We start from the raw sequence: 12,090 nt of genomic DNA, 5'->3' as shown, positions 1-12,090 counted from the left end.
AATAGTTAGTTATTACTGCTGCAGCAGAGCTAATAAACATTATATGCTCCTGGAAGTGTTGAAAGACAGTGTTGTATTACCAATCCAAAAATTATAAAGACCAACCTTATGTGCAATATTGTGTAATAGTATCTTAAATTATTTCTTAAGTGAGAGATGAGATGTTGTAGTGTTGGCTGTAAGTATAAGGAAAAGTAACCTGGAGGACAAAAGAGAAACTTTATGAAGAGAAGAGAAACAAATGCGAAAGTGTCCCGACTAGACAGTGGAAGTAGATTCTGTACATCTGTACTGAAATCTGGAGAAGGCATTCTTAATGTCACTGTATTGTTTAAATAAAAAAAAAGGTAGTTTAATGTGAAACTTATTAAATATTGAACTACAAACTTTAAATTTGCTCTGGAGGATCCAAATAGTACAAAATACTCCTACATGTTGAATTTCTCATTCATTCAGGAGTATAGTGTGGGTGCTCTCTTCCTGCCTTGTGCTTTTTTGTTGCCTATTTTATGTCCTCTTGCATGTTCACATCCTTCCTGGATGAACAGGTGGCATTTATTTCTACTTCTGTGATGGTACAAACCCATTTAATGCATGACTGTTGATGACTTGTGACACCTCTTCACTGTTCGGTTTAGAAGAAGAGACTGCATCATGTGCTGCTCAGCATGTGCTGTTTGAGTGGGATTAGTTTCTTAAATAAGCAAAACCACATGAACTTTCCATGTTTTCTTTCATTAAACAGACACCTTTTAAATGTTGTCATCACAAATTGCATTACATGTTGTGTAGATTATTTATAACCTAAGATATCAATGAGCATAAAATTGCTGAAGCATTGTTCAGGAGTTCATTTCAGTCTTTGGTGGTTTGTTATGGTAAGACTGTCCATATGGCTGCCTATTTAAGAATATGTATGAATGCAACTGTAGATTAGTTAGATATGAGATTTTTTTATCTAGTCTAATACTTAAATTTTCATAGGCAAATTAATTCTGCTAGTACCACCAAGTCAGAAGGTTAAAATGTTAAAACTTTGTGTACAGAAGACTTGTAAGGGGGAAAAGTAGTGTATCTTTTATGTACTTGTTTCTGACTTCTATATTTTCTTTCTACACAAGGCAACCTGGATATCTGGGCCATAACTGTGGAAGAGAGAGCTAAACATGATCAGCAGTTCCATAGTCTGAAACCAACATCTGGATTTATCACTGGTAATTAGATAGTTTTTCACATCTAATTCCATTTAATAATATCTAGAATTCATAGTAAATAAGTATGTACAAAAATTTATGGGAAAAATGCAGGCATGATTTTATTCATACTGTATTTCAACTCTCTTGTATCTCTCGGTCACATCAATGCCATCTCTTTTTGAATATTGCTGAAAACTTTGTGTCTTCTCCCTGGTTTATATCACTTGATTTTTCTCTTGTGTCATTCTTGCAGTCATACCTGGTTCTCTAAAGCAATGCTACTCTATCTTATAGAACTGCTTGTTACTTCACAATAATCATTGTCATAGAATCAGAACCATAGAATCATAGTGGGATGACTTGATGTTACTTAAATTAGATGACTGGCACCATTGCGATACATTGTCATGTTGATTGATCAATAGACGCAAAAGACAATCTAATTGTAAGTTGCACCTTTTAAAATAAAATCTGTTTAACAATTTAGTTAAACCAGTGCAAACCTCTGTATGGACAGCCTTGTATATCCATTTACAAGTGGCTTATATCAGTTTAGCTTGTGAGGATTAAGCAATAAATCCACAGACATGGCCAGAGGCGTAGCGAGCGCCCTCTGACCGGAGGGGGCCCCGCAAGGAAGGGGGCCCCTAAAAGTGGCAAAAAAAATGTAAGGTATAACTAGGTAAGTGACATTTATTGACGCTATTGCACAATCCATGTCGGTTTTACTGACAAAACCGTGAAGTTATTATGATATATCATAATGCTATTGGCTACATCAGTTGTCTGTCGGTCAGTTTCGAATTTTAGTTGGACCCATTCAAAGAATGGGTATTTGCGTTCATAATGGCGGTCGGTGGATAAATGTTATTAATTTAGTTTAATTTTTTATCGTTTGAAACGATTCGTTTCCAACGCAGAAGCGTGCTTTGTGATGTTTAAGAGAACGTATAAGAGCGGAGCTAGTAAACGAAAGGCAGCAAAAGATGCCGAGAAGGAACTTGAGAAAATTCCAAACTTGTCAACGTATTTTGCGCTGCAATCCAACGTACAAGTGCAGGCACATGAAACGGACAGCGCTAGCAGCGATGAATCGTATCCAGAAGTGCTTCAAGTGAGGTCGAAGGTGAAGCCAGTTGTTCTACCAAACAAACTGTGACAGATATTCCAGCTGCTGCCGGGAAAGAAGTATCTGAATCTGAACCACTGACTGATGATCCAGGAGATTGGCCGTCTATAATATCGGACAGGCAAGTGTGTGACATTGTTGCACGTGGCCCACAGCAGCAGAATGAAAGTCACGAATTTCCATTTAATGAGGAAAGACGGAGGTTCACAAGTACTCATTTCTATCGAACCATGGCAAATGGCGAGAAAATAAGACGTTCATGGTTAATGTACTCAGTTCAGAAAGATGCCATTTTTTGTTTTTTGTTGTAAATTATTTGGCACTGGCGACATACCGCTACGTCGTGGAACATCTGCTTGGAAAGCACTGTCAAAAAGACTTCAGCAGCATGAAACAGGCAAAGGTCATCAAGACTGTATGGTGAAATGGTTTGACCTTCGGTCAGGCATAGTAAACCGTACATCTATTGACCAACTCGAATTGCAGGCTTTTCTGAAAGAAAGAGATTTCTGGAGAAATGTTGTCAAACGCATGGTTGATGTCGTTATTTTCTTGTCCGAAAGAAACTTGGCATTTCGAGGAAGTAATGAAAAGCTCGGCGATCCTTCGAATGGCAACTTTTTGGGACTGTTTGAATTGCTTGCAAAGTATGATACTGTCCTCAGCGAACTTTTAAGGAGGATTAAGAAGGCAGAGACACATGTTCAGTACCTCAGTCCACAGATCCAAAACGAGCTGATTCAACTTGTTGCCAGTAACATTCAAGAGGCCAACATAGCGCAGCTTAAAAAAGCAAAATATTATTCAGTTATTTTGGACTGTACTCCCGACGTGTCACATGAAGAACAGATGTCTGTGGTGTTACGCTTTGTTGAATGCAACGGTGAAGATGGTGTCAATATTCGTGAAGCGTTTGTTGGTTTTCTTAATGTTCATGATACAACTGGCGAGGGCTTATTGGAAGCGTTTCTTGAAAAGGCAAACAACTTAGGAATAGACATTGCTGACATGAGAGGCCAAGCTTATGATAGCGGCGCAAATATGAGAGGAAAGAATAAAGGAGTTCAAGCCCACATGCTAGAAATAAATGACCGTGCCTTGTATGTACCATGTGGAGCTCACACTTGGAATCTTGTGATCTCAGATGCGGCAAAGTCATCGAAATATGCCATTGACTTTTTCGGTCTGATTAACAGAATATACGTTATCTTTTCTTCTTCACCTTCACGTTGGGATATACTTCAAGAACATATGCCAATATCTGTTAAAGGGTTATCGGACACTCGTTGGGAGTCGAGAATTGATGCTGTGAAGCCATTGTGTTATCACCTTGAAGAATTGTGCAATGCTTTGTCATCTTTGCGAGAATATGCGCTCGAAAAGAAAGATGGCAATACAGCAACAGAAGCCGGTGCGCTTTTAGACCATGTTACTACGTGGCCTTTTGTTCTGACTGTGTACACGTGGTACGATATACTATTTCACGTCAATAAAACCAGCAAATTAATTCAGTCACCAGATGTCAATTGACGTACTGCAGGCAGAAGCGGTGCTACAAAGAAGTTTTTGGAAGACTATCGAAATACAGGATATATCTCTGTGGTCACAAATGCACGTGAAATAGCAGAGCATATGGGTATTGAGCAGGTGTTTCCAGAAACCAGGGTGCGACGTAAGAAGAGAATGTTTGATTACGAATGTGCTGATGATTCGAGTCGTCTTTCTGCCAAAGAAAAATTCAAATCGCAGTTCTTTCTTGTTCTCACTGATCAGGCCATATCTTCTGTTTCGTCGCAATTTGACCAACTCGTGGAGTGGAATAAGTTGTTTGGATTTCTGTACAACGCTAACAACCTGAAGCAGTGTCACAGAGATAATGAACTGGAGAATCGCAGCAAAAATTTTGAAAGAAAAATGGGAGACATTGATGCCAACGAACTCATAATGGAATTGAATCGTTTTATTTATGTCATCGAGAAAGAGAGGACTTGTCACGGCAAACAATTTTTTAACATACATATACAAGAACAGCCTTCAGGAGATATATCCGAATCTTTGCATTTGCATCAGAATTCTTCTGACCACACCAGTTACTGTCGCTGTTGCTGAAAGGAGCTTCAGCAGAATGAAACTGATCAAGAATATCCTGCGCTCAACCATGACAGATGACAGGCTTTCTGCGCTTGCAGTTATCTCAATCGAAAACAAGATTGCCAGATCTCTGGACTATGACGCATTGATTAACCAATTTGCGGAGAACAAGGCTCGAAAGAAGCGCTTTGCGTAAATACGGAATACATGTACACTGTAGGCCTATGTATACATAATATGAACCCTGTATATTGTATAAAATAAATACCGCATTCCAGTTTCTGCATTGTAAGGGGCCCCGCCCAGACATATGTTCGGAGGGGGCCACGTTCTTTGTTGCTACGGCCCTGCACATGGCTTGCACAGGTCTCTTAAACCACTGCAGATAGGGCTTATCGCCACAGAGTGATATCAAGATCTTGTTCTGTGGCTGTTTGGTGGCTCTGTTTGGTTCTCTTTCCTCTCTCACTGCAGCTACATGTGGAGAAAGAGAATGGAGGGTGATATGTTGCCTTCCTTGCTATCCACCTGTTAGGAGGCATCCAAGAGTCTCCAGAGCCTCATCTGTGGTTCTAAAGAGCCACATGTGCCTCTCCTGGCATAGATTGATTATTGCTGCTCCTCATATGACATTGTACAAAATCTGGTATGGTTGTGTGTGTAACTTAATTTTATAAAAAATTTGATATGTAATACTACTTGTAGTCTTTCTACTCCTTTCCTTCATAGGCTAGGTCTACACTACCCGCCTGAATCGGCGGGTAGAAATCGATCTCTCGGGGATCGAATTATCGCGTCTCGTCGGGACGCGACAATCGATCCCCGAATCGACGCACTTACTCCACCAGCGGAGGTAGGAGTAAGCGCCGTCGACGGGGAGCCGCGGAGGTCAATTTTGCCGCCGTCCTCACAGCGGGGTAAGTCGGCTCCGATACATCGAATTCAGCTACGCTATTCGCGTAGCTGAATTTGCGTATCTTAAATCGACCCCCACCCGTAGTGAAGACCTGCCCATAGATTATCAAATTTCCTTTTCAGGGACCTAATCCTACCGCACCTAACCCTAATGTGCTGTTTTGTCTTTCCCATCCTTACTCTTCTACCTTTACCAACCTGGACTGAAAATGGGAAACTACCTCAAAAATTTTGCTATTGCTTTTCTCAATGGCTAATTAGTCTCAAGTGGTAACTGAAGAGTCCCTTACTCAATTTGTGCTGACGGGTCTGTATTGTACCTTAAATACCCATGAAAAAATAGAATGTTTTTTATGTTTGTATTGAAGAGAAATAGTATTTCCTGTGGAGAAAGTGTGTGCTTCCTTGATTTCACTGGGCAGATGATTCCAATAAAGAAAGAGCCTTTAAACATGGATTGGGTAGCAGGAACCATATGTTTCCTATTGTTCATCTCAATAGATTTTTCTGGAAAATGTTAATGTCCAGTTAACTTTAAATTTGCACCAGTTGCTTCCATTTTAATATTTAAAGCATGGGGTGGATATCTCCCCAATAGACACCCTTGATTCACCAGTACCTAAAATTACATCTGTAGTATTGCTTGTAGATTAAGTGATAAACTGAATTTAAATAATATTCTGTAGTATGCTCCATGTTACAATATATGCTTTTTAATGTTGCTATCTTTTGAATGTTTTGACCTATAATTTAACTTTTAGCTCTGTCTTCTGGGTATTATTAGCAGTCCTTTTGAAATGATGCCTTTCTAACTTATTTTACAGGTGATCAAGCTAGAAACTTTTTTTTCCAATCTGGATTACCTCAACCGGTGTTAGCACAAATATGGCAAGTATATTAAAAAAACCTTCAGTTATATTGGAGCAAGTAATTCAATTACACACACTTTACACTTAACATGCTGCTATTTAAAATCACTTGCTTTGCTCAGCCCATAGGCTAAAAGTCAACAAGACAAAAGCCTTGTTGCTATGATCCGACTGTGAATATTTTTAAAGTTACTAATATATTTAGTATGCCTCTTGCTGGAGGTAGCCATCTTATTGGAAAGTGACATTTGTAACCAAGTGGTTTGGTAGGAAGTGTAAGAAGAGACCATATAAAATGTTTCCAGCTTTGTTAAACCAATATTAATATAGTCATAAAATGCAACAATTATTTTTTTTTAAATACTAAGATACTAGATATACTAATGGGACTGTTAAACCAGATCTAGACAATTGTCATAACATTTATAATCTGCATAAAATCTACTCTCATCATAGTTCAGTGATAATGGAGTTTAAGGCAGGAGAGGAAGAACAATGATTTTATTATTCCTGGGTGAGTGAACAAGTACAAATTTGCAAAGCTATGTTAAACTGCTAATAAACCCAGTTGGAAACTGGTACCTAGTTTCTTCATGTAGGGCTTTCAAATTGCTACCGTTCCAAATCATATCAAACTTTGACTCAGAAATGCTAATTTTAATGAAAATCTTGAAGAAAATATATTCTCTTCCTACTTGACCTTCCTTCTAAACTGAGCAAAATGAATATGATTTTCCTTGGCACATTGCACTGGCAGTGGGGGGAGGGGGGATCACTGTGTTGACATGGTATCTACATAGATGAAAGTTAACGTTAACCAGTAAATACAATGAGTTGTTTTCCATGGTATCTCCTTATTGTGGCCACTCTTACTTTTATACTAGTAAAAATGTCTCAGTATTTCATTCCCTTATGGAAAGCGTGGCTCTCTATGAAAAAGGAGAGTTATCTTGCAAGAAGACAGCTGCTTTGGAAATGAGTAGCTGCCTTCTTGCTGCTTTATGACAAGGCTTGAAAGAGGGTGTGTGTGTGTGGGGGGGGGGGATTTGCTTCATTTTCAACCGTTCTCAGCCAAATCTTTGGCCTGTAATGCAATGGCAAGAAGGCAATTATATTGATAGCCAAAGGATGTCACAATAGTTGTTCAAAGCAATCTGAGATGTAAAGAAACAAGAAATTGTGACCTTCCCCCATTTGAGGGGTAAGATACTCCAAAGGACATCTTTATGTGGTGGAATAAACAATCAGTAGTATAGTTCCCAAAGGTCTTGTGATAGCTTCAAATCTTTGTGCTTATTCATGTGGATCCATTGTCACTTCTTGGTCTGAGAGACTTTCGGCTTCCATGGCAGAAGTGTGTGTATAGCACTTATGTAGGAAAAGCTTCATGAGTTGTCACAAAATCTATTCAGTGGATTCGTCTGCCTCAGTCTTTAGCTCAAGTGCTCTGTACGCTGTTTCAGACTATAGGTCCAGATCTTTGTATGTGGGAAGAAAGCTATTTACAATCCTTAGTTTTCTATCTGTATTCTCTATTTCCCTGTCTAGTTGGAGTTCACCACTGACAAAACCCCCAGTTTGTTAGGACTACCACACTGTCATTTTCTATGAAGTTTATAGAATCTATAAGAAAAAGTTAAAACAAAAACAAAAAGCAACTTAAGGCCCCCAATTCTGCAAATGTTTAATTACATGTGTATCTTTACTTGCCTAATTATAATTTATTTCCAAGGTCTTCAGTAGGGCTACTTGCTTGAGGTAAAGTTTTGCATATGATAGTGTTGGCAGGATTGGGGCCTAACTCATTAACTTGTTAGATTCATGGCTCCAAAAACCAAGTCTGATGTAATGCAAAGTCACATCTGCTTTTATAGATTCTTTTGTTAGCTATGGAAGCACTTGTCTGGGGAAGTACAGCTGTGAGGCAGGAATTGCAGAGGGTTTGGCCTTGTTGACTGATAGTTCAGACAGGCTTCAGATCTGTTACAGGAGGAGTAATGCATTTTAGAATTGTCAAAGATATATCATCTCATAATTTTAAAAAGAAAATCTGGCTTGCATATTTTTTAAAATATCTTCAAGTTTGATTTTAAAAGGTATAGTTCTCTTTTAAATTTGGTGAAAACTGGATTGCTATTTTGAGTAATGCAAAATCTGTTTTCACTAAAATAGAACGTCAGGAAAAGCTACCTAGTTGAAATGGTGTTTAAATATCTTCTGCCCAACAGAGCTATTTTGAAAATATTTTGAAGCTGCAGTAATTCGTTTTTAGACGTGAGACTACATGAAGGCTGTATAATAAAATTAAAATAGCAATAATTCAGTTCTTAACAAAACATCTGTGAGAATGTTGGGAGTTTTGTAGCGCAGCCCGAGGAGCTGCTATGGTTTATCATGACAATTCTTCTGATCTACTTTTTTCAGGCTTTGTTGTCTGTCAAACCAGTAATCTATAAAGTGTCTAAATAGTCTTTGAAATGAGACCGTAATGATTCAGAAGGTAAGAACTATTTTTAACAAGGCCATAATCTGGATTTCTTCCAAAACCCACAGTGCTGTTCCTCCCTCCTGAAATCCTCCACCCAGTCCCCTCATCTCTAGCTTAGTTTAAACTAGTACTGGAAATAATCAGTGCAAGCTGCTGCTTATTATATTCAGAGTTCTAGTTCTGCAGCGAACATTAAAATAGTTGGTAGATTTACCCTCTTCTGACACCTGCTTTCCTCCTAATAGTATCAAATTTGTGGAAGTTAGAAGAATAATGGGAAAATGTTATGGTCGGGCAGACCCTGGGATTTTACTATTTAATGTATACAGTAGTATAATGACACTCAAAACTTAATTCCTGCTGTTGTGTTTGAGTTTCATGGTTTAGGATGAATATGGGAATTTAAGGCTAGATTTAGTCCAGATCTTCAGTTGCAGTAGAACTTCCTTGCTGGAGTGTGTAACATCTAAAAATAACCTTCAGAAAGATATTTTTGTAGTTTAATAAGCCATGCTCTAAGCAGCACAAATCCTGCCTGCCCAATCCTTGCCTTCACCATCAATCTCGCAGATGGGAACATTGCAGAGATTGCACTGCAAGGTATGGGGAAGATGGTAGTGCCGCTTCTACCAAAGTGTAGGCGAGGAGAGATTGATGTGAAGAGGACCCCTTTTGCACCTAGATTTTGGGGGTCTGATTCAGCCTTTTGCAATTATCCAAGTGAAAAATCTACAGTTATGAACACAGGAACATTTTATAGATATAATAAATCTGTAATCAATTTACTGTCCTATGCTGGTTTCCAGCCAGGTCTCAAATAAATGAATTAACGTACATTAAGTTCTTCCTAATTTTGTTATAACCGGATACTTTGTGTTTTGTGGAACAGTGAAATGTAGGTGGTAGTTACTGTCAGATACTCACAGCACTCCAGGCATAGCTTTGTATTTCTGCTAGCACACTGCAATCATTTAAATGTGTGTAAATACTGCTGCCTTCTAGTTGTACTTCATTTTCCTGAAATTTATGTGAAGTTGAGTAAAATAGCAAAACTGTTCAACTACAGCAAATGAGTAGAATAGCAGGAAAGACATTAACTAGAGATGAAAGATTTTATTGACTAAATGGGTAGACAGGAGTTTTCTCATTCAGTGAACATAATTGGAATTGTCATATCTTGTTTCTGATTATTATTAATTGCACATAGAAGGAATCTGTAGATTAAAAATGTATTGTCCAAAATGTGGGAAACTACTAATCAAATAATATCACCTAGCTAGATGTAATGCTTTCCATTAGTAGATCTCAAAGCGCTTTCAAAGGAGATCATTATCATGTAATGTCTGAATGAACCAGTCACATACAATGTGATGATACTTAATAGTATTCTCATTGTCAGGTGTATGGCAGTAGTTTGTACATAAAAGTTGATTATGTAGTTGTAGAAGCCTTCTGGGCAGAACAAATAAGCACTGTTACAAAGGCATTTGCTTAAATATTTTACACCCCACCCCCGCTATTGTACCACTATGTATCCCAGCATCGGAAATTACTTAATTGCTTGAACTGACAGTGCCAATTGGATAGGCTCAGCAGAACTGACTTCTACATATGAAAAGTGAGAGACCTGTTTAATGGGGAAACCACCAATTGCTCAGAGTGTGATCAAAGAAATCTGTCAGAGTAGCTTTCTTCAGGCAGTCTCTTTCTCTGATTTATCTTTATGGTTAACCACCTGAGGCCACATATACAAACTTTTTTTTTTTTTTTTTCTACCTACCAGTTACAACTTGGGGTCTGAATAAAGGATGACTAAACCCTGAAGAAAACTTTAATCATAATAAACATGCTTTTCCTTTGAGTATGCTTGTAGCCTGAGTGGCCTTTTTATTTGCCCTCTCCAGCCATAGGGAAATGTCCATTCTGATCTTCTTGTCGAAACTTAAACTATGCATTTCTTCGATAAAGGAATGATATTTTAGTTCAGTACAGCAGTTGTGGGGTAATATGCACAAGGCTGAAGTCTAATTGATAGTAATTTGCTATTTGAACTCTCAGTTGATTAGTGTCTCTACTCTAACTATATGTTTTGAGTTCTTCCTATCTGGTTCATCATATAGGTTTTTTTTTTTTTTTTTTTTTTAAGTATTCTGTACAGCATGTGTCTGGTTGCTTGTGACAAATGTATCTGTATTCCCAGTAGAGTAGCAAAAGGCAAAAAGACTTTAGGGAAGTTAATCAAACTCTTGGTATACATACACACCAATATATAGGACTATAGGGAGACATTGCACTTGGTAGCTGGCAGAAAATGGACAGCCCTAATGAATTAAGCTATGTAACAAGTCGTCTACTTTGCTTTTTAACTTTTTCCAGGAGCAATTCTGTTCCTTCTAGCAAAAACTCCATCTTTGTTATAATCTATAAAGTTCCCTTCCTGTTGCCTACAACTTGTCAGGGGGAGGTTCTCTTGCCTGCAATAAGGTTCCCTCAAACCTCTCAAACATTCTCAGTCTGATATAAGTATCTTGTATTTTAATTCTCTTTGGGCTAGTCTACACTGGCAGTGGCAGTGCTTTAACATGGCTTGTGTAGTCGCGGCAGAGCGCACTCCAAAAAAAAACACTTCCACGAGGGACGTAGTGACCAGTGCTGGGAGCCCAGCTCTGGTGCACTGTCTACACTGGCGCTTTACAGTGCTGAAACTTGCTGCGCTCAGTGGGGGGTGTAGACAAGCCCTTTGCTCATACAGCAGGAGATACTGATTTCTTATCTCAATTTCTGGCAGTTAAGTAACTATTGTTTCAGGGAGGCCTCCATCATGGTGAGGTTGTGAGAGGAGGAGGAGATGCGCTATAGCTTACCCTCTCAAAAAAAGCATAATTCCTCCATTAGTTTGGGTTGGTTTTGCTCATCTCATCTCTTCATTCTGACTGTTGGGAACTACTTACTTAGCTGCCATGTCACTGCCACACAGAGCCTTTATAACAGCTGAAGCTATAAGAACAGGAGTACTTGTAAGGTTACCATTCGTCCGGATTCCCCCGGACATGTCCGGCTTTTTAAGCTAAAAATAGCGTCCGGGGGGAATTTGTAAATGTCCGGACTTCCCCCTGATGCAGAGCGCGCGCGGCTAACAGTGCTGCCGGACGGACGGTGTCACTTACATGGGGCTCCGACACTCAGCCAGAGAGGGCTCCTCCTCCCTCCCTCCCTCCCTCCCTGCATCACAGATCGGCTCCGGCAGTCTGGAGCTCCTCCCCCACTGCTGCCCAGCGGCTCAGGCAGTTCCTGAGCAAGTTCACCGAGACATTAGGTGAAGAAAGGCCAACAACAAGGGGGCCAGGGGGTCGGAGAAGGGGCAGGGAGGTTTTGGAGGGGGCAGTCAAGAGACGGGGGGGG

At 39.3% G+C, this 12,090-nt stretch overlaps 1 protein-coding gene across 1 annotated transcript in view; it reads left to right on the top strand.

Moving 5' to 3' along the window:
- LOC113406437 (intersectin-1-like) overlaps positions 1-12,090 on the top strand; it is a 198,772-nt gene that overhangs the window by 44,960 nt on the left and 141,722 nt on the right. The window contains exons 3-4 of the mRNA XM_026651320.2: positions 1,122-1,214; positions 6,156-6,219. Coding sequence (XP_026507105.1) covers positions 1,122-1,214; positions 6,156-6,219 — 157 coding nt within the window. The remainder of the gene's footprint in view (positions 1-1,121; positions 1,215-6,155; positions 6,220-12,090) is intronic.

Source organism: Terrapene carolina, unplaced genomic scaffold, assembly GCF_002925995.2.
Source record: "Terrapene carolina triunguis isolate 2854851 unplaced genomic scaffold, T_m_triunguis-2.0 Scaffold30, whole genome shotgun sequence".
In the NCBI taxonomy this organism is placed as follows: Eukaryota; Metazoa; Chordata; order Testudines; family Emydidae; genus Terrapene; species Terrapene triunguis.
This window is presented reverse-complemented; position numbering and strand designations above follow the sequence as displayed.